General features: G+C 42.7%; 1 protein-coding gene across 2 annotated transcripts; it reads left to right on the forward strand.

Annotated features, from left to right (window-relative positions):
* fli1 (Fli-1 proto-oncogene, ETS transcription factor) lies at nucleotides 1-25307 on the forward strand. 2 transcript variants are annotated; one of them, XM_079166526.1, is made up of 9 exons: nucleotides 1-94; nucleotides 5114-5325; nucleotides 5699-5853; nucleotides 6886-7089; nucleotides 14199-14267; nucleotides 21955-22014; nucleotides 23209-23268; nucleotides 23941-23988; nucleotides 24182-25307. In XM_079166526.1, exons 1-9 carry the CDS (start codon nucleotides 77-79, stop codon nucleotides 24709-24711), a joined length of 1356 nt encoding a protein of 451 aa, XP_079022652.1. In that variant the 5' UTR covers nucleotides 1-76; the 3' UTR covers nucleotides 24712-25307. The 2 variants fall into 2 exon arrangements, with proteins under 2 accessions (XP_079022652.1, XP_079022653.1); XM_079166527.1 differs by having other exon boundaries at nucleotides 5702-5853.
* The last annotated feature ends 1540 nt before the right edge of the window (nucleotides 25308-26847 follow it).

Genomic DNA, 26847 nt, shown 5'->3' on the forward strand with positions numbered 1-26847 from the left:
CATACCGGGGGCTGGAATTAATTCAGGAGCGTGTCATGTTTGGGATATTGTCGGGGTCCGCTGAAAATTGCGCAAAATGGACGGAACTATTAAGGTAAGGGTGGAGAACGTGGTGTATGAGTTTGTGGGAGACTGCTTTTTCGGAGTTGCGCCTCCTATTTTTAAGCAATGGGTTGAAATGCCCCTCTGTGTCGGTCTGTGAGCTGGGACCTCCAATCTGACGACGATGAGCGGCTTTCTTTTCTCTGTCTGAAAGCGGTAACCAGATTTCCTTATTTTGCTCTTTATTTGAAAGCACTCCTCTTTTTTTTAATAAGCTGCCCTGTTGTGAGGATACGTTAAATTGTGGATTCGGGACTAAATCGGAATCACGTTTTGGATTTTGGGGGACCAAGCGCAAAAATTACGCACGTCTGGAATAGGCAATAAGGAGTGGCTATTTCTTTTAGACACGCATAATGTACTTTCATATAGCTACAAGTAATCCACGAGGTCGACGATTTGGTTTAGTCTGGGCAGCGAACGGGGATTGAGCAATATCCATGACTGGATGTACCGCTGAATACGATGTGTCGAGCTGCGCAACAGCGGTGTGGCACATCGCCCGGCTCGGTCCGAAGATCCTCTCGTGGGTCAAAAAAAAGTGTGATGGTTTTGTATTCACAAAAGAAATACCCTTTCTCCCTGTGTTGCCGTTGATAATTGTAACTTCTGTCCCTCCGTTTCACTGAGAGTTTTGTGAAAGTGTAAGGAAAGCTGTCATTTGGTAACTTCATGCGGTAACTGCTCAGTTTGCAACACTTAAAACCCACACGCTTCACAATGATACCTTGGCTTGCTCCTTATAGTTACACAACTATTTTGAAACGGTATGTTGGTAGCAAGAGCGCCGGTCTACATTAACTTTGGCTACTGGCCCCCGACAGTCAAATTCCAGATGCATTATGGCTGCAGCCACCAGATGTTGAATGGCAAGTCCCTAGTTCGCCCTGCGATGCGTTTGGTCTGTGTCCTCCGGTTAACAAGTGTATGAGCTCAGAAGACTGCAGCGTCTGCATTTGCTCTTGTTGTTGCTGAAAAGTAATGCGACGTGTTTTCTTTTGGAAATTTAAAGTAGCGGGTTTGTGGCGGCTGGGTGTGGTGTGTGAGTTTTGGAAGAGTGTAAACGTTGGCCAGACAAAAATGTCAGGCTGCATATATAGTCACTTCAGTCCCGTCATTCAGCGTTCACAGCGCTGTGACTGTTTTGTTCTGTGTCGGGGATGAAAGCCATGCTGCAGGAGGACATTGATGTCTCAGCCTGGATGTTTGTAACAAAGCAAAGGCGCTGTGACAATTACTGCAGTCATAATTGAATCCTTGGGTGTAAATGACTGGCCGCTGTAGCTGCATTCATGCTCGCTAAAAGAAAGGAAGGGCTCTCTAGCCATGAGAGCTTCCTGCTCCACACAATCTTTTCCTGACAGGTTTCCTCTTCCTCCTTAAACAAAAGACAGGAATGCCCCCCCCCCCCCCCCCCCCCCCCCCCCCTTCTGGGTGTCTCCTGCTAGATTGGCTGTGTGTGAACGTCAAACAATCACACGTGTAGTCTGGATGTGGAGCTATTGCATATATCCAGTCTGCCCCAGACGCGTCGTGACGCATTTGGAGAGATAGACTCGGTTGATGTAAACACAACAGAGGTGGCTCCCAGCAGGTGTCACACTCGCACAATGCTTGCACTGGGGCATGTGGCTTAACAGTGGAGCTATGATTTATTTGATGTTTTCCCCCCTTTGTCATGTGGTCCTGCGAAAACATATACTGCAAAAGTAGAATTCTGATCTTATTCATGCTTACAGAAAGCATCTTTTATAAGGATAAAACAATATTTTTCTTTTTCTTTTACTCAGAAGTTGTAAAGAGTTTTTACTGAATACGTTCATGGTCCTCGGGAGGAATTCATTCTTGATTGTTTAAGTGGCAAACTCTCTGTGGACATTGTGAGGCAGACAGAAAACTGTCTGTAACTCTCAGTGTGTGTGTGTTCCCCACCGATACTGGAAAGAAAACTGAGGCACGTGCTCTGTCATCCTCTCAGCTTCTCCTCATGAGAGTAGTGCGATCCTATTTTAAAAGAAAAAAACCTCTACAATCTCGATAGGAACACACCACTTGCCAATCATGGTTTGAATTGCACAGGCTGATATGTCACTGTAAATATAACATGCAGCAGTCATAGTGGCTCAGTAAGCCCTTATCGGGCTGTAATGAGACATTCCCTCACTCTTCCACACTTTATCAAACACAGACTAGCTGGTGTGCTCTGCTCAGATAGTGAGTCCTCCTGCCAGGCTTCAGACTATGATGGATCCCCTGATGAAATCACTGGAAAATCGAATTCTGGCGAGATGGTTAAATGCTCTGGAGAGGTTCAGCTATTTTAAATCCACCCATTAACCTGAGGAGTAGTATTTTATTGAATGAGTATACAAATGCTTTTTTTGTGGCATAGACAAAGCTTTCCAACTGTCTGCGGAAAAAAAATCTTCCCAATGAGGAGTTTGACTTGTCAATCCGCTCCACCTTAAAATAGAAGACAGGTGCCTTTTATTCCAGTGTGTTTACGAGCTGTCACACTTTACTTTGTGTAGACATATAGTTGGTCTGTGGCATTACAACAGATGGCACTATAGTGCAATTACAAATTAAAACCCTTTTTCCACTGCAAAGGTCACCATAACTTGATTTAATGAATTGTACTGATTGAAGGCTTCACCTGTCCCTTTCTTTTATTAGATCAGCTTTTAATGAAATGATCTGCAATGATTTAAACTTTAGTAATTAAGGAAACGCACCGAAGGATATGGTTGCCAATCAGTATCAAAGTATATGGTCCAAATATTAGATCAAGTATCGGCAAAGCGATTGATCAATATTTTATTTTTGGTGATCATATCCAAATTTTGCGAAACAAAATAAGTTTGTCATGCTTATGCTTTCTCTTTCATTTGCGTTTGTAAGGTATAAAGTAGCTCTCGCTGCCATAAAGACCACGCAGGATGTGATTGTTGTGATTCATGGAAGGTTAAAGGAAACGCATGTTCTATCTTTCAATTCAGTGTCAAAATGGAGTTGGTGAAAGAGCATCCCTGCCATTTATAGTCACTGCAGTGTTTTGGTGTATGCGATTACAGAATATTCCACATACATTAGTCACCTTCTAGTTGTACCACGTTTGCTACAAAAAGAGACATTTATCATCCAAACAAGGATAAGGCTACACTTTCTACTTGCATGAAATGTCTTAGAATGGAATGATCCTGAAGTTATGTGAGATTATGAGGATATTGCTTTCATAGAAGCAACTATTTACAGATTGCAAAAAGCTACATGTTTGAAATACTGATCAATGAATATTAAGTAGCATTTCCCCCCCGAAGCAGATATGTGGCATTTTGGAATGAAATAATTCAGTCCACGGGAATTAGACACGTCTTGGCCTAAGCTGTGCCATCAGATCCAGATGTGCATCAGACCCGAGCCTAATCCCCAACAGAAGCGTATGACTGTAATGAATTCACTTAATATTCAGACTTTTTTTGTATTTGTTTGTTTGATCGTTGTTAACAACGATTGATGGAACAATTGTAACAAGGGTTGACTAATCGAGTTATTGTTAAGCAGTATCCCCACTCAGTGCCATCTAACACTTGCCTGGCACCAGTCTGAGATGGTGACATTGCCCAACTCTGTTTATTGTCAAACACTAAGCGGTGACATCTGTATGTTGAAAAGTAACACACCAAGTACACAATCCGTGTTTTACTTCCAAGACATTACACGAGGAGCGCTCACGTAATATGTTGGCCAGCCACGAGTGTCTGCGTTTGTTTTCTTTAATAAACTTACATTGCTCCAGCTGAGCTACAGCAGAGGGGTCAGTGTAGCTGCGACCCCCCCCTTGCTTCTGTTGAGTCTTCAGCTAAGGAGGGAAGCCCAATGCTCAGACGCTCAGACCGGACAGAAAGATCAGGGCATGTCAGGGGATTTTTGGGTCCAATGAAGTCAAGAATGAGCATGGGGGAATTATTACACAACCAGGAATCTGGGAAATTTGGTTTGGAATATTTGTAATTGACAGCCTATACAGTAAACGGGAGGATTTGCAAAGTTATTGTTTGGTTTTAGTTCTGAACCAATGGTTCATTAATTGTAGAAAAGCTGTATGTATTGACTGATAGTGGTAATAAACCAGTACCGTGGTAGAGCCCAGCCTTACAACTGTCTTACTCCACTGTGGGCATGATTGAAGTTCCCCTAACATCAACAGGAAGCTATTGCTACGTGGGTTGTGTACACAAACTATTTGGATGCCAGACTGCGATATGACCCATAACTGCTCATAATTGCTGTAAACAAATAATACTCAAGAGACTGAAAATTTGACGTCACAGGTGTCAAATGAAAGACTTGAGTTGTATCTGCTCATGAGTTTATTCTTATCATTCTTATGACATGGTTATGTCTCACCACTCGATACAGTTTGAAATTTGGGAAATATGCCTTATCGCTTTCAGAGTTAGATGTGAAGATTGCTACTACTCTCATATCTGTCTGTTAAGAAACTACAGTCAAGACACGGTAAGCCTAGCTTAGCATAAAGAACCAGGGGGAAGTAGCTAGCCTGGCTCTGTCCAAAACTAAAACTAACTGCCTTCAAGAACCTCTAGACAACCAACAGAGACACCGGTGACCTATATCCCAAAAATGTAACCACATAAAACCACCTATAAAGGGTTAATTAGTATGCTGTAGAGATGTTGGTAGGTGTATTTTGTCATATTTTAATGGCTAGCGGTTTCCCCCTGCATCCAGGCTTTATGCTAAGCTAAGCTAACTAGCAAATAGTTGTAGCCTTATTCTAAATGGACAGACGTAAGAGTGGTGTCGATCTTCGTATCTAACCCTCTGCATTAAAGCAAATAAGAGTATATCACAAAATATTGAAGTACTCAATTTAAGTGTGTATTGGGTAGGATGGCTTCATGTGGACTATTTGGAAGCTCACATACTTGCACATGTAAAGAGAGTCGAGAAAGACATACCAAGTATTTGCTCCTTCCACCTACAGGAGGCGCTATCAGTGGTGAGTGAAGACCAGTCCCTATTTGAGCCTCCGTACGCTGCTGCTGCCCCTCTCCCCAAGACAGACATGACTGCATCTGGCACACAGGACTACGGACAGACCCACAAAATCAACCCCTTACCCCCACAGCAGGAGTGGATCAACCAGCCAGTGAGGGTCAACGTCAAGAGAGAATATGAGCACATGAATGGATCCAGGTATGGCATGACAACCACATCCTGTGTCTTATATTACTTTGTGTTCAGTGAGATAAGAGTTTGTATCCATCTTTATTAGACATATTCGACATTCGGTGGTCATCACTCCAGCTACTGCCATCCATGTTGCCATTAGTCATTCAACCGGCCATTTCTTTACCACAACAAACCTTCACTTCTTGCTTCTAATCTTCAGTATACTTGGCCAAGCCAGTTTAGGGCTTATCCGTCCCATACCAAAGTCAATGACTGGAAAAGAAAACCAACAACACCCAATTTATCTGCTGATGATATTTTTACAATGTTCTCGTATGTGTGTGTGTGTGTGTGTGTGTGTGTGTGTGTGTGTGTGTGTGTGTGTGTGTTTGTGTAGCAGGGAGTCTCCAGTTGACTGCAGTGTGGGTAAATGCAATAAGCTTGTGGGGGGTAATGACACATCTCAGATGAACTATGGAAACTACATGGATGAGAAGAATGCCCCTCCCCCCAACATGACCACCAATGAGCGGAGAGTCATTGTACCTGCAGGTATGCAATAATAATAAGCATGTATGTAATAAAAATAAATCATATCTAAGATGGATAAGGGTGAATATGGGTCATAAAACAGTGTATCTGTACTCTCACTCCGTATTTATACAGGTGCTAATTGTTTTAGGTGTTGCTTTGTGTTGCTGCTGCGATTGCAGACAGAATCACTCTTCTGTTTTGGTATAATTTTGCCAGTGCTGTAAATGTTTTATGAGTCCCATTTCTATTTAGCTGGATTGTGAGGTAAAGCATTGTTCCAATGTTTTAGGTCACTCATGGGAGCACGGCTGAATGCGTGCAGGTAGAGATGTCTGTTTGTTTGCCAGACCCATATATTTCTTCACTGGTTTCACAATTTGATCCAGAATGTGAAATATCACAGTTCAGGGAGTAACAAGTGCAATTTCAGGGTTATAGCCTTTAGAAATTAGGTTTTAACACGTAAGTTGGTTTATGTTGCTACACGTAAGCCGCAGAGCCAAAGAGACTGACTTTCCCCAAAAATAAGCACATGTTGTTCATTTAATTAAAATTGAATGGCGCCTTGGTACATTTTCCATTGTAAAGGCTATTCAAATGTTTGTGCCAAACTGATGCAAACGTCCACTCATCTATTAACCTAAAAGGAGCTCCACATGGAGGCCACTGCCTAACCGCAAGTGGTATGTTTGGAGTTTTGGTTTCCAGATTAGGTTATGCAGTATACCAGACTGGGGTCAAGTTATATTCACAAATTCAATGCAAAACATAGTTCAACATTTCAACAAACACAGGAAGAGATTTCTGTGAACGATCATTTATCTGAATAACAGTCATATGGCAAATCCTATTCATGTGGTTAAAACAAGACAAAGAATATTTACTACCTGAACAAAATCTGCGACTGATAAAAAATTCTGTTTCCAATTTGGTCATAGCTTCCCCTGCCTCTACCTTAGTCAGATATGAGGCTCTCCCAACTCTGTCTATCCTGGTGTCTGTCCAGAAACAGTTTTTCTGGAGTCAATAAACTTCCCCTTTCTTCTGCAGACCCCTCCTTGTGGTCTCAGGACCATGTGCGCCAGTGGCTAGAGTGGGCCATCAAGGAGTACGGCCTGTTAGAGATCGACACGGCCATGTTTCAGAACACAGACGGCAAAGAGCTCTGCAAGATGGGCAAGGATGACTTTCTTCGGCTCACCACCATGTACAATGCCGAAGTGCTTCTCTCTCATCTCAATTACCTCAGGGAAAGTAAGTACACTTTGTGCAACTTAAACAGAAAGGTTAACCGAGAGGAACAATGGATGTTAATCATTTGATGGGATATTGGAACAAATATTGGACTCCAACAAAAATTGTTTTGACAGTTGATTGATGATTGAAGATAATCAGATTTCTTGACAGTGTAAGGATAGTCATTTTGGTGAAATGCACTCATGTTTTATATCCTGCTGTCTGTGCTGAAGTTGAAATTGGCAGGCTTCCATCTCTGCCAAAGAATGGAAGCGAAGGACACAAGCCTCTTTTCATATACTTTTCTCTACTTTTGGATGAGAAGTGCTAGTGAAAAAATGCCAAACCCAAGCAAACAACATGACACATTTTTTTTTTGTCACCACAATGTACTCATATTACCATCAATAAACAATGAAATTGCCTTTACTGGAAACTCATTTCTCCATAATGGCTACCCAGTATTAAGCAGAGCTGTGGAAACCAAGGGGTTTTCTCTCCCTTCTCAAGATAACCATCGACTACATCCCCCACTTGACTTTGCTGCGCCTTATTCCACATGGTCCAGAAAGATGAAGCCCAGGTGCATTGCCTCAGGAATCACGCTAGGCTTGTGTGTTCAGCACAGCAAAGAAAGTTGATCTGCAATTTGCAATGGAGGCAACTAAATTTGAGCCTCTTGCCTTTGAAGAGTTCCTCGGCGCAATCCTGCTTCATATGTTTCAGCGGGGAAACAAAGCCAATTTTCGGAGGCAGTATGCTAATTACATTTTGATATAAGATGTAACATCTGGCACGGCTGCTGCCTTGAATACACAGTGATGTCTAGTTCAGACAATAGGTACGTCTACCGTTTACTTTGAAAAGAAGCAGATCAGGAGTAATGTGATTGTTGTGCATACAGAGTACAGTTTGTCCTATCTTTAAATTCTTTGCATTTTGTACTTTAAGTAGTGAGAGCTGCTTCTGCTGTAGGAATATCATGACACCACATTGGGTGGAGTGACTGATGGCTCAACTAAGTTTAGCATTACTCCCAAAAAATTGCGATGGGCCTCCGTGTGATGTAATGGGAACTGCATTTAGTGGGTGTCAACAGTTTTCTCTGTGCGCAGCGTCTGGGCAGAGAGAGATGCCTGTCATGAGTATAACAGCCTCATTGTGCAGCGCTGCAGCGGGTGGATCTGTCTGACCGCCACTGGGCACACTCTGCAGAGCAGTTTTCATTATGGCCACTGGCTGCGTGACTTAGCCACGGCTTAGGCGTGCTGCACCGCGATTCTGCCCAATGCTGCCCGTTTTTTGATTTAGACCTTGTGTGTCTTGGAGACAGAGAAGATGTCTCGGGAATCCTCTCCACTTGCTGGTTGAAATTGCTTTGGATCCGTTCCCGACAATCAAAAAGATGTATGCTTCCGTCCCGTGCCTGGACGGAATGACCTGTTTTTGGGGCAGCTCTCCGACAACCGAGCAGTGTGTATTCTTGACACTGGGAGCCTTAGGGCAAGAGGAACCATGTTAGTAAATGAATGTCTCAGGAAGACTGAGATGGAGGAGGAAGAGGAGGAGGAGAGAGGGTTGAGGCTTCATGCAGACCCTGCAGGGCTGGTGATTTGGAAACTAAAGCTGCTCTCTCTTTTCCCCCTGCAGCACAAACAAACACAATCATAGACGAGGAGTAACCCCGTCCAGAAAATAGACCTCTGGCTTCACTCACGAGAGTTGGAGCTGAGCCGAGCTTCCAAAATACAGAAAAAGAGAGAGGAAGGGAAATACTGAGCCAAGCCCTGGAAGCATTAGTGATTACAGGTCATGTGATGTCTTCCTCCAACCCCATTCATTCTTCCCTATATTACCCCCCATCCTCATCCCAAAAATGGATGCTGCAAGGTCCAATCATTTCATACACATCTGTGTACATCATGTGTGTGTTTGGTTCTGTTTATTGAACCTCTGATTAACATTCCTCAGAGTCATTAAGCCCTGTACGTACACTCGGCACTGGGCAGGGACACATTTCCCCACCCTACAGCAATACCATAACAAAACATTCCTGCCACGTCATGCGCTGAAATGTCGTTCAGACACCCACAACGGTGCAACCGCGGGCACAATCTGAACATCTTTCTGGATACCCAGCTGCTTGCAGTAACAAGGGTAGTTGCCCGTGCATTATTTTGGCCTCATTGTTGGTCACTTATCCAGATTTTTATAAGTAATGGCTGCCCGCATCCCAATGTGCTTTCAATTTGGGGTGCAATTTGAGAATTTGTTCAAATTAGTCTGTCAAGGAGGGACCACGGACTGTTTGCTTTATCGCACCCATGTAGGTCGGTTTGATACCACATGTGCTGGAAACGGAGCGGAGCAAAAAAAAAAACTCAGACAATGAAAGACGGTATCCTCCGATACACAGAGATGTGAGAAGAGACAGGGAAAAATGAAAGGAGAATGAGGAGGGAAAGTAACGTGACATGAGACCTGAGAATCTATTGTGGCTCTGAAGAAACATAAGAGTACAAACTGGATGATGAAATAAAACCTTTGACTGATTTTACAGTAGTTATTTGAGGACAGGGGCCGGAGGGTGTGAGCAAGAGAAACAATAATAGAGAGCGAGTGTGATATAGAAGAAAGAAGTCGAAGTGGGGGTGAAGTATTTTTTTAGAAGTTTGTGGAAACGGTCTGAGGTGGTCATGATTGAGTGTCTTTGGAGAATTGCAATAGTTCTGTTTCCCAGCTGTCGTCGTTGCTTGTATGTCTGGATGGATTTACAGTGAGGGAGTCAAGAGAGAGAGAGAGAGAGAGAGAGAGAGAGAGAGAGAGAGCGAGAGAGAGAGAGAGAGTGATAAGTCTGGGCTTCTGCACTGCTGTTGCTCGCTCCAGAGTGGGGGACATTCTCAAGCCCTCAATAGTTTATACAGACCATAAACATCTGGGCTCGAAGGCTGAGTAGGGAAAAAGGAGGTCTGGAGAGCGCTTTCTCGTTCTCTTTCTTTCTCTCTCTCTCTCTCTCTCTCTCTCTCTCTCTCTCTCTTTCTCTCTCTTTCTCTCTCTCTCTCCCATTTCTCCCCTCACAACATTTTTATTGAGCTCCCCTTGCATTAGTTCCTTCTATTGGCAGATTATCACTGGTGCACAGGGGCTCAACAGCCTGGCCCTGCGCCCTTTACTGTTAGCTGTCTGCAGTAAGCCACCATTACAGAGCAGTCTGCGGCTGATCTCTTGACTGCTGGGGTTCAGGCACTTAGCACTACAAGAATTTATGTACATATCACATTAGCATAAGCTGCGGTGGATAATAAGCAGTTGCTATTCGTGTAAACACTGAGATGAGCTCAGCTGTAATTAAAGCTAGCTGCTCAGAGTTGCATTATAATTGTGATTGCAACCCAATCGCCAGTTAAGAATGTCGATTTTGGGGCAATTCCGCAAAACCTTGAATTTCAGTCAGTGCTGTTTTTTAAAGGTTAACCACACACGACTTTCCAACATTTAACTTAGGGTACTGCATCCAAACATTTCTGTAACCTTCTGAAATTCACGCCCACTTCATGTAGCAATTGGTCAGGTGTGTGTTGGTGAGAATATCAGCAGGGTTCGGGTTGTTTTCATTCTTCACAAATCTTTTTCTGTTACTTTTCTCAGGATAATAAGTTCGTTAAGGTTACGTAACTAAACCACTTAGTTAAAGTTAGGGAGGGTTCGGTTTTTGGTGCCCAAAAGATCGTCCAAAACAACGTTGACCATTGATAGGAGATGGGATGTGAACAGTAATCTCTGTATCAATTTTATACACTTTGCTGTTCCACCCATCCACCATAGCCTCCTCACTGAAAGGTTTTGTTACAGCTATAACAACATCACCCTGCTTCCATATGTGCCCTGTCACTTAAGGAATTCAAACAAACAACCCATGATGTCATTCTCTTGTGAGGTCAGTCTTGAATACCCAAGTACCGGCCCAGTATCCTTAGGAATTACGTTCATATTGGACGATTCTGTACTGAAAGATTTGTGTCTGATGCAGGAAGTAGTGTGCCCTTCATGTAGCTAGGCAGTAGTGTCAGAGATTACAATTTAGTTTGTTTGTTGTCTTACCGGGAGTTCATTGAAGGATTGATCTCCCTTAAGTCGACTGGACATGTTAGCTTAGGGACTGGAGGTGGTCCTAGTAGCTGGTCTGCTAACATTAGCCACTGGTGAGCCTACCTTCAGAAATCACATTGATTTTTCCAGGGCTGTATGTAGGTAGTCCAATTTGTGACCTTGGTGCTCCTCCGCAGCTTGTTAACATGGACATCTCAGCATAAAAAAATAATAATATGTATACCTGTAATATAGCTGTTTGCCGTTTGCGTGCTACATCTTCAAAGGTATTTTAGTGATCTCACATGTGTTAACTGTCAGCCCGGGGTGAGAGCATCTTTTACTGCAGCGCAACCAATGTTCAAAAGCAGTATTTTGACAGACTGTGCTTTTGGACAAAGCTCATAGCTTGTACAGTCCTGATCCTGGGCTTTTTCTCATAGTTTGTTTCCTATTTTAGTTTGAAAGTCCTCTCCTCTTGTTTCTTGTTTGTTTCACCTGTTGCTCGTTAGCCCTGCTGTCACCTGTACCTCGTTATCTTATGTAATCTTGTCATCCTCGTGTATTTAGTCTCTGTGCTCCCATTGTCTTTTGTCAGTTCGTCTTCGTTGTCTTCGCGTGGACTTTTGTTCACCTGTAACTTATTGCCTGTCGTTAGAGCCTGTTTTTTAGATTCTTGGCTTATAAGTATTTTCTTTGTATCCGCCGGTCTGAATCTGTGTTTTTCCTTTCTGCCTGTGCTGCTTCCTGCATCGCAAAATTCAGCAAAGAAGACAACAGTGGGGTTGAGTTTGCGGTGCTGTTCCAGGAAAGCTGGACGCAGTCTGTGGAAATATTGGATTTGACTGTTGTTTTTGCTTTGGCAAATATGTTCGCACTTGAGTAATTACTAAAGTAATGTTGTTAAAATAAATACTCAAGCAACTTCCCCAACACTCCTAACAAACGATTCATTTTTAACAGTTGAGCCGTCAGCTGAGAAAATGCTCATGCGTTGTTTTGGAAGGCCGTGACAAATGGACTTGTTGCAAATATCTATCGTGCACTATGGAGGACTGGTATGAAGATGGCCAGTGGTGCTACTTAAAAGTATGACTTACTGTTGGCTGGAGCCCAGTGGGCTACCTTGAGGAAGCAAAATTCCCAAAACTGGGTGACTGAGACCCTCGGTTTGTTGACAAATCTCAGACCACATGTTTGAGGCAGCGGTGTCGTATAGCTCCGCAGAATAAACAGCGGGGGCCCGATGGAGGTCAATCACAATGCTGAACAAGCCCCAAAACATCTCAATATTACGGGCGTGCAAAAACTGGAAGACGGGGCCTTTTTGAAGGAGCCATCAGTCATAGGAAGGAGAGAAAAGAAAATTGTTTGTGGATGTTATGTAATCTTCCAGACTCTCAGCAGATGTGACTGGAGAGGGGAAGAGAGACTGAGGGTCTTAAAGGCTGAACACTGGCCAGTTCCCCCTCTGTGCTGTCAGATTACCGGGACATGTTTGTTTTCTGAGTGAGGAAGAAGCCGTCCAAATAAATAGGCAGCACAGCCAAGACTCCCTCCACCAAACTGTCAGCTGTGGGGTCTTTCTCTCTCTCCTCTCTCTCTCTCTCTCCCCCTCTCACTCACTCTCCCCTACTCCGTCACTAACTCTCACTCTCGCTCGTACACAGCAGCCCTGAATTTCTCTGTGGGATGATTTGAGGTTTTCTCAGCAACGCTGCCTGTTTGCCTGTCTGGGTCAGGCCACATATGTGGCACACAGCAGGAAAAGGGTTAACAGCTCCTTCTCCCCTCCTCCCCCTTTCCGTCTTATTTTTCTGTGCCGTCTGTTCATCCTTCTCTTACACTTTCTCCCTCATTCCAAAGCTTTTGGTGGCTCGCTTGCCCTCGTGCGCTTATACACTCTGCGTGTGGAATTATTTTTGTACGGGGAGCTGCGTTTGATTGCTGTGCAGGGACCCATGCCTCATACAATGGCTCCCCTGTTCTGAGGCCCCCAGGTTTCTAAACTAGACCCAGAGCCTTGGGGGTGCTGTGGAGTCGGTAGATTGGGAGAAGGGTGGGGTGTTGGGAGGTTAGAATACATTTGTGGAGCACCCCACTCTTTCCCCCCCAGCCACCCCCTAAAAAAACAGACCCCTAGTCTGCCATCATGGGCCCCTTCATCCCCCCCCCCCCCCCCCCCCCCCTAACCCCACCGCTAGCAGCACAGCAAGTTAGGAAGGGGTCCTACTTCAAATCTCAACAAAAGCACATCACAAATAAAATTTTGCTTTATGAGTTTTTTTGTTCTTTTTCAGATTTGCGCATTCAAAAAATGTATCTTCCTTACGCAGCAGCTCTTCGTAGCTGTCTCGGTGCTAAAGGGTTTCACTCCCCATGCAGTAGCTGTTCTTGTGTTTTCACTGTGCATTTTTGGCTCTTGTTTTTCCACTCGCTGATTTATGCCTGGGGGCAGCTAAAATTAAGAGAGCATTTTGGTGCCGCCCAGGGTGCCTGAGTAAGTGGAGGAATGCGGCGCAGAGTTCTGCTCCATAAGGTGAAATGAATAGGCGGCCATATGCAGACTCTTGCCTCTCTGACTTTATTATTCAGGAATCGGGTTTTGCAGTTAAAATGCTGACAGGCAATGGGGTTTGTCCTACATTTAAATGACTGACTGTGTGCTGGATTTGCTTATTTAGGACTAGATTTATGTATCATGAATTTCTTTATTCATGAGATTATTTTTCAAGACAAAACTGGAACACAATTCAAGAACTGAAAATGGGTCCATAGTGCTGCTTGTCAGTAATTGAGCTGAGCCTACTACTGCCACCTGCTGGCTTTTGTTATACAGTACCTTTAAGCTTTTAATTAAATATTGTTTAATGTATACCTTTAATCAGTTGATGATGTTGTGCTAGAGTTCATAAAAATGTGTATATTTCTTATATAGGTTTTGATATGGTAGTTTTAGTCGTAATCTGTCTGTAGTACAGGGCGGATGAAACATTGTTTTGTCTTACTATGCTCTCTGTTCTCTCACTTCATTACAGGTAGCTCATCATTATCCTACAACACGCCATCTCACACAGACCCATCCCCACGTCTGGTTGCCAAAGAGGGTAGGGACACAATCTTTTTTTTTCATCCTTTGTGCTTCATCTTAATATCTATCTGTGTGTGTGTGTATTTGGGCTGATGTAACTGTGTAATATCAGGGGAGCACGGTGACATTGTTTGACTACCTAAATAGAAGAATGACAAAAACGCTGCTTCCCAGTACCTGCCAGCTTCAGACAAGCGGATACAAATGGATACACACAGAGCGCACACACACTTGATAATACAGACCACTTACACAAATCCAAAGCACATGCAGTAACCGGTTTGCCAAAGCTCTGTGCAGGTGCACCTTTTGTGTTGTTTGAATAATAAGGGCCAAGCTGCTACAGCAGACCCTGCCATTCAGAACTGCTACCTGAACGCTGTGACGCATAATAGCTCAGAGGGGACGTGTCAGAATAGAGGCGTTTTTAACCAGGAGACAAAAGCAGTGTGCTGATGAGTTCAATCTGCAGCAGCATGGGCGAAAAGAGACGGTGAATGTGACGATTGTGGGAGAGAAGAGGGACGTATGAAGTGTGAATAAGGTTGTTTGACAGGCATCAGGGACAGGTGTGGAAGCAAGTACATGTGTGGTAAACATGGCAGAAGAGCCTGGTTGGCTGCTTTAGACTAGACTGGCGTGTTTGTGCGTGTTAACTCACCACATGATAGATAGATAGATACTTTATTCATCCCTTGGGGGAAATTTGTTCAATGCCATCTCTAAGAATTACATTGTTTTTTTATGAGATTACTTTCACAAAATGTTCTTGTAATATACCACTAATTCAGTTTTTATTCATCAATAAAATATCTGTACATTAGTTGAGGTTATTTTTACTTGTTTTGAACACAACTTTACTCAAAAATGTTATTGATGTTTGTTTAATTTTCAACATATTGACCGCTCTTTCGAACGGGAAGAATAGGTCACCTTATGTTGAGTTTTGTCATGGAGAGTTTTTTTTTTTTTTAACAGTGCATAATATTTCCGTAGTTAATGTAAACATAAAAAAAACAACATTCAAATGGATTTGTTTGTGTTATAAGTTGGACTGCTTGGGTGAATGTTTTTCACGGGTGTCTTAGCGAAGCCATAAATGACTGTATCCAGTTCGCTCATCGAATCAGAATTTATATTTTCAAACCTGCAGTAAAGTATAAATTCAGCAGCCACATGAGACCTGTTGCAGTGTTGGTAATGTTACACCAGCGAAATTCTTTCAAAAGCCAAGCTGAGTTTCTAAGAACAACGCCCACAGCAGCACTGGATGAGTGTCTCTTTCCTCTGGATGCCTTTTTCACTCTACAAACATTATTTTGTGCTGACACAACACCAGCTAGGCGAAGGCTGCCCTGCGTATCAGTTTAAAAAAGAAAAACCCTGCACATCCTTTACATCGGCTATATGGTGTCACCACCAGAGACGGGAGAAAGGACTGCAATAACAGTGATAGCCTTGCTCACAGGATGAGGGGCCCTATCGAGGCAGGAGGAGAGGAAACACTAAGTCTGATAAGTGTCCGAGAATGCCCTCTGCCTCTCTCTATCTGCGCCAGCGGTGAGCGTTAGCAGGCAGCGGACTTGTTCTCTCCAGGCTTCAATACCAGTAGAGCAATGGGCAGGCCAGATAAGATTCTGCTCAGTCACCCCCCGACCCCGGTCTTCCTGGTTCTCAGCGCCAGGTATTTGGACTGGCAGGAATACATGGTCACTCCCTTCAACAGCATTTCCCTTTCACAAGAGGTGACTTCTATAATGGGCTCCTGTAACACTGGTTGTGCCTCCACTCGTGTCCCGTGATCCCGTAGCCAATGAACAGCGTCTGGCTGAGGAAAGCCTGTGTCTCCTACAGGGTGACTTTTCAAGGATTCGGGAACACGACCAACGTATCAGATTGATACCCGTCCAATTTAAAATGAATCACTTTGTTTTAAGTTATTTATAGTCATTCTAAAGTTATGCAACAACAATGTTTTGCAATTACAAATACAGAAGAACTGGTACTTCGGGCTTGATTATTGAAACCACTAACCACTAACTGTAGACTGTGTAATTGACAGGTATGCTAAACCCCACGCACACTGTCTGCTTCACTCTAAGTTTGAAATTCACACATTTTGGCGAATAACTACACCCAGTCATCTACATTAGACATATCATTCAAAACTAAGTATTTTGTGTTATTTGACGCTTGAAATACCACACTCAATTATCCATCACCAAATAAACACACCTGAAACCAATTAGATTACTTAGAAATCACAAGAAAAAGGATTCCAGTTTGCTGCCATGGTGCGCACAACAATGGAGAGTTATTTTGGAGAGAGAATTGGAGGACTGTAATGGCAATATACTGCATTTTCAGTTATAGTAGTCTATTTTAACAGCATGCTACACATTTAAAATGCTAGATAGTGTTTAATACTTAATACATCACTGTGTAGTTGACATGTGGAGAGAGCTGAACATGTTTGTGTGTAAAGTTAAGATGCAAACATTTTTTGGGAATTTTTTGTATTATTTCCTTTTAAATGAAGTTTATGGAAATAGTGTAATAGTTTTGACAAACAGTGCCCTAGTTTCACAATTATGTGCATGATGAACCAGATTTGAATATCACTAAGTGCTGCACAATTAAGTGATAAAGTGAAATAACATAAAGGAAAAAAAGTCGAAATTGGAGATGGGGGGGGGGGGGGATTGTGACTCAACAATAAAAGAAGTCTTTCTCCACGGATAAGCCTTTATCAAAATGTCCTCAGATCAGCATTGCCAGATGTTCAAGTTCATATTGCCCTTCAAGAACAGTCAAATACCATACAGGCTCTTTGGGGTAGAGTAAGCACGAGCATGCTGCAGGAGACCACCCTTAATCTGCTCCAGACTCTGTGGTGTAAAATGCAATGTTATGAATAAAAGAGAGCATATAAAACACGGAATGCTGCAGCTATGAAAGGGTGTGTGTGTGTGTGTGTGTGTGTGTGTGTGTGTGTGTGTATCTAAAGTCTATGTCTACTATTTGTCTGTGGGTGTGTGTGGGTGTGTTCCTGCATGTCTTAATGCAGCATGTGTTACAGTGGGTATGTGTTTTGTTTGTGGTATTATCTCGGTGTTAATGATTGCATATGATACGGCGCTGTTTCTCTGCAATGAGTCTTCCATTTTTAGCATCTGTTTAGGTGCTGCTATGAACTTTTGGAATTTCATAATTTGCAGCGTGGGCATTCATATTCTCCGCTGCATCTCTCTCATCTCTAGCTAAGTAGAAGTGGCAATACAGCTGGAAGTGCGCCATTATGTGTACAAGCTGTCCTACAATCATGACTTTCAATTGCTCCCATTCGCATTTTGAAAAGAAAGAAAAAATCAAATGAAAGACGCAATTCTCTACAACATTGCACCAAACTTGCATATGCAATAATTATATTATTTATGTGCAGCAGTGTTGCAGTCCCCTGTTACTCTGAACAATATTTTTTTCCCGTTGCTTCTCTGTCTAGCTCCTGTACTTCTTTCTCCTCCTCTTATGGCTCATCCGTCACACAGATGGCTTTTTAAAGCACCTGTATTACGGTATTAAAAAGTTTGCCCTGTCTGGGTCTCTCTCTCCCTGGATCAGACACTCTATCTCCCTCTCCTTTGTCTCTCTGTCTATCTCAGCCTCTCTACTCAGTTGTTCTCTCTCTCTCTCTCTCTCTCCCTCTCTTGCCTCCCGCTGTCTTTGTCTGTCTCTCGGCCTCTCTGTCTAGCGCTCGGGCCTTGTTTTGACTAACGTGTCTTGCAGTCAAAGTCTCCCAGGAGTGTGCACCACACCCCAGACCAGAGTGGAAACTGGCTCAAGTCGCAGTCAGAGCGAGGCCTGGAAAAATGAAGGGGGGGGGGGGGGGGTAGATTGTTGGGGAAGCGCCGGCTCTGTGCACTTTCGGGTCTGCCTTTGCGAGTACCCCCGACCACTTGGGCTTTGTACATTTTACATGTGCTGCTCTTTCCATCTTCTGCACTTCTGTTTCCCTACATTTCACTCACTCCAAAACAACACAAAATGTAATATTTTCTCTGGAGTATTGTGAAAAACTTGAATTCTCTCTATTCTTGCTAGAATGCTGATGAAGGGAAAATTGTTTTGGATATTAATGTAATTTGCTACAAACAACACCGAGGGTATCTAAAAGATGTGTATGAGACCATATTACTGGGCATCTCCTCCAGCCCATACCAGCTGGGTTGTACAACCCTTGTTTTCTTTTCAAATTCCGCAGAGTTGTGTTTTCGTCTGACTTGTTTTATTTTTTTTCTCTTCTTTCTATTTCAAGCCTTTTTATGCCCTTAGTCACTCAGTCTCCATCCTCATCTGTCTGCCTCACAATAAAGTCTCTTTCTGTGACTCCCTCACCTTCTTTCTCATCTCTGCTTCATTTGTCTCCGCTTCTCCCCCCCCCGTGACCGTCTCTGTTTGTAAACTCCTCTCTTCACGTATGGAGGTAGCCCCGTTGTGTTTTTTTTTCGGGGTGGTGGAGAGTGGATGGAGGGGGGCTGGCGGTGAGTAGAGGGGAAAAAAGGGCCAGTAAAACAAAGAGAGGTTGTCTGCAGGCGAGGCAGGCAGGAAACGCAAGTCTCCCAGGACTCTCCCCCAGTCACTGCTCCTTGGCTATCCTGCCGGCCCACACCAGATTGAACCTGACAGCCCCGCTGAGCCACGGCAGCCCGCTTGTTATTTGTCTCTTTTCTCCCTTTTTCTCTCTATTACACTCTCCTTTCATTCTTTTGATCATATTCTAATTCATTCACTTTTTTTTTTAGCTTCGTTGCAAGCTCATATCCTTCAGTTAATTCATCCGGATGGTTTTGCACCATCACTTGTACCGTCTTACTTCTACTCCACTTCAAAATCCCTCTGTTAGGTTACGGGGACCAGAACCCATGTTGTTGTTGTTGGGAATGGGCCTTTGCTGAAAAAAGTTGAGAAATTTGAAATTAGTGAAACGATCAAGAGGTCCCCGAGCAGCAGGAAGTCTTCAGATTGGTCGATATTGTGTGCGTGAGGAAAGGGAAAACAAGGCAACAAAACATCCTTTGAAAGTTGCACAAGACACATTTTCTCTGGTAGATTATGAAATGAGTGAAACAAGGAAACCCGTAGCAGGTTACCAGGCAAACATTGTTTTTATGGTTGCAGAGAGGTAATGGAAAAATAAGGAGTTTGATTTTGTGTATTTTATTATTTGTTGTTTATTTGAAGGAAAACTAAGATGTCAATTTGTCCCAAACCACAGGAGGGCAGTATGGTACAGTGTTGCGGGATGGCCGTTCACGAGGTGGAAGCTGATAATGAATGTTGGTTGAATGGTCCTCTGGTGTTGCTGTATGAGGTTGTTTAAGTCAAGATTGCACACAAAGTCTGTATGTGTTAGACTTTCATTTGTCTCTGACACGCAGAGGCTGAAAAGCATGCCACTCTTACAATAAGCCATCTTTAAAATGGGTCTTGCATATCAAATTGATGGACTTTTCAAATTGTTAACAAATATGATCTATACACTTTAGAAGAAGACCGGGGTTATATATCATAGGGAACACGCTATTCTTTTTGTCAGTGATTGATGAATAATCATCATGCGAGTTGTTGAATCCACTGATTAAAACTCGGTTGAGAATAATTTGAAAAGGCAAATAAACAAACACCTACACATTCAAATACAGACACGGAATGCAGAACACACTCCCTCACTTCTGGAATGTCAAACATATTCTAATTATCTATTCATGTGGATAATTAGTCACGCATATAGTGTTAAAACACAATGCTGTAAGCCACACCTTTTCAATGTTTGAGATGAGGACCCACGCCATGCTCATATTTGCACTGGTTTTCTACTGCTTTGTGGCAGGAGTGTTGAGTCTTGCGCTTCTCCTTCTCTGTAACTTTTGGCTTATTGAAACCACCAACTCGTGTAAGCCTATGAGCCCATCTATTGACCAAATGAACCATTTTCTCCTTTACGCAGTTTGAAATTTCAAACCACACGTTTTGCAAATAACTACACACTGTTATCTAAATTAGACACATCATTCAAAACTAAAAGCCTGTGTGTTGTTTGCTAAACACTGCCTCTCAAACGCCTCACTCAATTATCAATCACCTGCCCCCAGAGTGCTCGTGTGAAACACCTGTAACCAATTACATCACTAGAACACTAGAAACAGGATTCAGCTGCAGCTTGTTCTTTGGTATGCACAACCACAGAGGCCAGTTTGGGAGAGTAATGTTAAAAGGACTGCAATGGCAATATACTGTGTTTTGTTCAAAGTACGACACAGTAACTATATACATGTCATCTTCTCTTAAGAGGAGATAGTATAGGTGAATATGCTTAAAAAATAAATAAATCACCAATAGATATCACCATGAAACGTCCCCTGCTGTAAGACAATGATTTAATTTTATGTCATTTGCATGTTTAAATAGTAATAACATGTCTTATGTTTAAGCTACATTTTGGTGAATTTAGCAGGAAAACAGAGAATAAACCTTTTAGATTTAGAACATTTCAAATTAACTGTTTTCTTTGGCAAGAGATGTAAGATATGTTGTGTATATGTTTCGACAGAGAGGGCTTTCGTTTCAGAAATTGTGTTTTAGCGATTGCAAAAAAAACTGTAAGATTTAGGGATTGAAACCGCCATCTTTGATTGTCAATAAGCCTGCGACTCTAAAATTCAGCCGACGCTGATAGGAAACGGGATTGCCTCTTGATCTTCTAACAGCTTGCTTATCCCAGCAACAACCACTGTCACCGCTGTCTCTATCCGTCGCCCTCTGGAAGAAACTGCTGACAAAAAGATTTGCAGATCATGATAACACTGTGAAAAGCATGCTGCACACAATACAGTGTAAAGTATATAAAGCTACTATATTGTATATTGTATTCTGGCAACTGATTGAACTGTTTAAGCCATCAATAATACAAACCATCAAGGGTGCTGGCCAGGTGCACTGTGAGTGAAGCAGGGTGTTTTTGAGACATTGCCAGGGGAAGAATACATCCTCTTTTTTTATCCGTTTGTGTCAGAGTGATTGATTGATACTGGAAGCTGTCCAGCTTCACACTCGGTTTGGTTTGAACCGCAGACACACAGCAGGTAGAACTCATGCAAACTGGGCCAGTTTGGCTGTTTGTCAAGGTTTCATAAAAGCTGCTTGTGTGTGTGAAGAGGGGTGAGGATGAACATCATGCACATGTATTGTCTATGTGTGTGTCTCTGTTGTACGTTAATTTGCATCAGTCCTTTTATTTGTGGTCAGAGTGTTGCAAGCTGCTCAACCAACTGTATTCTGTTAAAGATTGTGCCATCTTCTGCATTTGAACCATCACAGTGATCCAAATAAAACCACATTTCCATGTCCAGATATCCTGTGAAAAGCTTTTAGAACCATGTTTTGATAGATTTATTGATGCCATTTGGCACCGGGGCTCTCCTCTTTTGTTGTAAACGTCACATTCCTGTGATAGAACATAGAATGAGATGAGACACTTACTCTAGTCTCATACACACAGCAACAGTTAGTGATTGTAAATACACAGAATTCTGGTCAACAGACGATGAATGCATTTCTCACCCTCTTGACAAAAAGCATTTTCCCAAATGGAAAATCTATATATATATTTTTTTTCTTTGTCTCCTCTCCTCTCTCTTTGTCAGACCCTTCATATGATGCTGTACGGCGGGCAGGATGGTCAAACAACATGCACAGTGGCAAAGGTGAGGACACACAAAATATTACGTATATTTGAGTGGACAACACTAGTATGTTTGCATGGCTGTAACCACACTGAAGGGAGGCGTGACCCTGCATTTCACCTGATGTAAATGTCATCATCTGGTACTGTGCAGGTTACAGTTTTTTGCGATTGCTAAACCACAATTTCTGAAATAAGGGCCCTTTTTGTATAAACTCCACACACAAAAATCAAAAACGTACACAAAAAGCAAAACATGTTGCATCTCTTACAAAAGCACACACTTCATTCAAAACTATAGAAACTCTTCTAAGAATGTTATTTTTGCAATACAACTCGACGCACGAACACCAAATAAGGAACTATTTCCGCATGCCAACTGCACACTGATGTGTTAAGAATAATACACTAGTAGTTGGCATATTAATTTGCATGCTAATTAAAGAATAGTATGAACTCAAATGCAATGGAGAAACATCTAAATGTGTTTATTATCAATAGTCAACCCAGTATCAGAAACATTACTTTCACTGAAGATGGCAGGAACATAGCTATTTTACTGTCAACAAAATACGGTGTATTGCAATTACAATCCTCTAAGTCTCTCTACAAAATTGTCCTCCATTGTTGTCCTCACTAAGGAGCAGACCTGAATCCTATTTCTAGTGTTCAAGGTCTGATTTTGTAAGTGATGTAATTGGTGACAGCTATTTCCACAGGTTCACACTGGGTGCAGGTGATTGATAATTGATTGTGGTGTTTCAATGGCAGAGTTTAGCAGACAACACAAATGGGCTTTTAGTTTGGAATGATGTGTCTAATGTAGATAACTGTGTGTAGTTATCGGCAAATGGTGTGTTTTAGAATTTTTAACTTAGTGGTTTCAATTATACTGCCACAAGTACCATTTTTGTGCTTTAGCAATGGCAAAAAAAGACTGTAAAACACACATTCTTTTTCAAAATGCTATTTGAAGTCCACATCACTAGAGGCAGTTCAAACATCTACAGAGTCTAGACAAGTAGGACACACTCCTAAAGATAACAGCTTCTGTTGTCAGAGCAGGAACAGTCAGTCAAAAGAAGTCAGTCCAGCCAACAACAACTGCCTTATTCACTTTGGCACTCAAGATGTGAAACCTGGTTATCTGTTGCCACCCTACTTGTTATGTCTGTGTCTCTCTATTATCCTTCACTGATTGCTTTTCTCTCTGCAGGTTCACCGGTGGTCACTCAGAATGTGACCAAGTCCACTGAGCAGCCCAGACCTCAGCCAGGTAACGGCACCGGGTGTCTTTCTTGATCTTGTAGTATAAGCACAGGCTTAAAACTAATGTGTCAGCATGAAAACCAACTTCACGTTGTGCCCTTTGTGCCGAAAGATGGCCGAGAATGGTTATTATATAAGAGAATTGTGTTGTCTAAGCTCTTTGCATTTGCTTCTTTCACTGTTGCATTGTTATAAGTTGGTTGTAGGTAGGCTTAATATGTAAGCATGCACATATCAAGACAAGTCAGGAAACCGCTAAAACAATTGTCTACACATGGTTCACCAGCAATTTATAATTAATGGACCGTTTGGAATACAGTCTACCAACAAGCTTTGAGTGTTTGTAGTTTTTTTTCTTACCACTCAGCAACACATCTATTAGCATGTGTAATTGGTTTTCCCTGACAGTTAATTATTTAGAGGAGCACGATAATCCAAGCATACTAATACAAGACTTCACCACATAATGCTCTTTTGTTTTGTCATTGATTTGCATATCGTGTGATTAAAATTAAAAGTAATACAGAGGATTGTTTTGAATTAGTATTATATCAGCAGCAGCTCAGTGAAATGTTTATTTTGTCTTCAGTCTTGCATATTATTTAGTGTGGGTTGCATATTGTTATATCACTAAAGTAATCAGCTTGGAGACCAACAATACTTTCCTTTTTGTCTGCAGATCCTTACCAGATTCTGGGTCCCACCAGTAGTCGCCTAGCCAATCCAGGTAAGATGTTGAACAGACTGTGGTCTTTACAATGCATCTGCTGTGAATAGGCAGTTTTTGTGGAAGTATCTCAAAAATGTCCTTTAATGCTGGCTGAATAGATAATGAGTTGTCGAGCTGTGAACGGTGAATGACGACGCTCTTGGATGAGGTTGCATCGTTAAGCACTGTTTGTGTATGTGTCCACCATCAGGTTCAGGTCAGATCCAACTGTGGCAGTTCCTCCTGGAGCTCCTGTCCGACAGCGCCAACGCTGGCTGCATCACCTGGGAGGGCACCAACGGCGAGTTCAAGATGACTGACCCGGACGAGGTGGCGCGGCGCTGGGGCGAGCGCAAGAGCAAGCCCAACATGAACTATGACAAGCTGAGCCGTGCGCTGCGCTACTACTATGACAAAAACATCATGACCAAGGTGCACGGCAAGCGCTACGCCTACAAGTTCGACTTCCACGGCATCGCTCAGGCACTGCAGCCGCACCCCACCGAGTCCTCCATGTATAAGTACCCCTCGGACCTAGCCTATGTGCCTTCCTACCACGCCCACCAGCAGAAGGTCAACTTTGTAACCCAACATCCTCCATCCATGCCCGTCTCCTCCTCCAACTTCTTTGGACCCACCGCTCCATACTGGAGCTCGCCAACTGGAGGCATCTACCCCAACCCAAATGTTCCCCGCCACCCTAACACCCATGTGCCGTCCCACCTGGGTAGTTACTACTAAACACCCCCACTGTGACCATCAACCACCCTCTACAAACACCAACAACAAACCCCACAATTGATGACCTGCACCCCCAATGCCTCCGACCCGATGAAGACTGAGTTAGAGGCTGAGATAGAAGCAGTTGTCCTCTGAAAAAATCTTGCTCCAAAATGAAGGATGATAAAATCGAAGGATTTTTTTTATTGTATTTGTAAGAATCTATAAACAACTGGATTCTATGGTCCAAAATGGAATACTACTTACCTTTTACCAGACTAGCAACTATTCGTTTATGCTTTTTTGATGCGCGTCTGAGTTTCCTACTTTTCCAAAACATCCCCAAACAAAGCAGGACAGGAGAACAACTTGAGTCTGTCTCCCTTCTCGCCACGCTTCAGTACCAGACATGGGCCTATTTTTTATGGGTCTCAATCTACATCCTCCTCAGTACAATATGTACATTACGCTTTAAGCATCAGACTTTCAAGCTTGTTGGGGTTTTCTATTCCCACCACATCTAGCCTTCTGTTTCCACTGTCTCCGCCTGTTCGTCTGTTCATCTGCATCTTTTTATGTGTGTGTGGAGAGTCTTCTGGAATTCGCTGGACAAGAAGGAGCTCTCAAAGAGTTGAACTTTTCTCAGCACTGAATGAAATTTGGCAACTGGAATATGCCATTCACAATTTTATTTATCCTCCAAACTGGAAAGCTAGAGAAGAGTAAAATTCCGGAGAAGGAAGCGCTGTATGTTTTGCTGGCCTGGGTCAACTTAGTTACTTTAAATGCTTTCTGTGTGTTGTATGTGTGGAGCTCAAGACGGGCGACGTGTACAGTTGACTTGACTGTGCTGGGGAAGCTGAGTCAAGATGTAATTGAAGTAATTTGCAACAGTAATTCAACCCAGGTCAGATGTTTTCAGGGGGCCACACACTAGGCTATTAAATGTTTGCCATGTTGTTGCCTTTCAGCCATGCCATTTCCAGATGTTTTGTTGCTCGACCATGTCAGTATTAATGTGAATGTCTTCTGGTTTGTGAAACACGTAAAAGGGACACCCTGCAGCAAAATCAAAATTTGTCAGATCTTTTTATTTTGTTGAATTAAAAGAATCCCTCATTCTTCACACCATGTATGCTGCACACGTCTTAATCTAAAACACGAAAGTGCCTTTTTTTTGTAGATGCGATTATGTAGATGTGATCTACACAATAAGACTATGTCTGGAGGTATTATTTTATCCAAAGTGCCTGACAGTGTATCCAGTTTTAGTATTCGGCACAATGAGAAACCTTACCCTCACAGTGCCTTAACTGCTGTTTTATACCATGTTTTCTATTCATTATAGACAAAACAGCATTACATGATAAAATGCATATGTAATCATCACATCCATTTCTCACCATAAATCTGACAATTTTTGATTTTGAAGTGCATCCTGTCAATAACAGCTGCCACAGTGTCTCCTTCTTCTTTGTAGGCCAGTCAGGACCTCATAGGTCAGCACAGAGAAGTGGCTTAGCACTAAGTCATGTTAAAGGTGCAAGATACGAGATTGGGAGCATTTTTTTTTGATTGACTCTCAACATGGCGACGCCTTGTAGCTAACGGTGCTAACAGTGACAACTGTACAAACTATGGCAATAGTGCTGACAGAGCTAAAGGTGTTTACCTGGAGGGTTGGCGCTACGCTTCCACAACGAGGCTGTCCGTCTGGAGGACGTTATCAGCTGTATCCTTCTTAGGAGTGCACTGCACTGCGGAGCGATGCATATGAGCTAACAATTGGGGCACGCGCACATGCACTAAAAGCACGCGTGGCGGGATTGGCTATGTCAACAAAGCAAGGCGAAGCTCTGATAACAACACACGCAGAGGGAGAGTGACTTCATTCTCTGCTCAGGTAGACATTACTCCACTATATCATTACATAGCAAATAGTTGTTTGCTGCTATATTAAGGCTCTGAATGTCGTATATTGCTCCTTTAATAGACAGTTGAGTTGTATTTTACCAGGGCTGGATCCTAGTTTGAGAGCAGCATGTGTGTTTGAATGTTAGTTTCTCACTGATCGAAAGCCCAGCAAAATGCACATGAATCTCAAGTCAGAATTTCATCTTCATGTAATAGTATCATGTCAAAACATATCCATCTTCA

The sequence above is a fragment of the Pholis gunnellus genome, assembly GCF_910591455.1.
Source record: "Pholis gunnellus genome assembly, chromosome: 9".
NCBI lineage: Eukaryota > Metazoa > Chordata > Actinopteri > Perciformes > Pholidae > Pholis > Pholis gunnellus.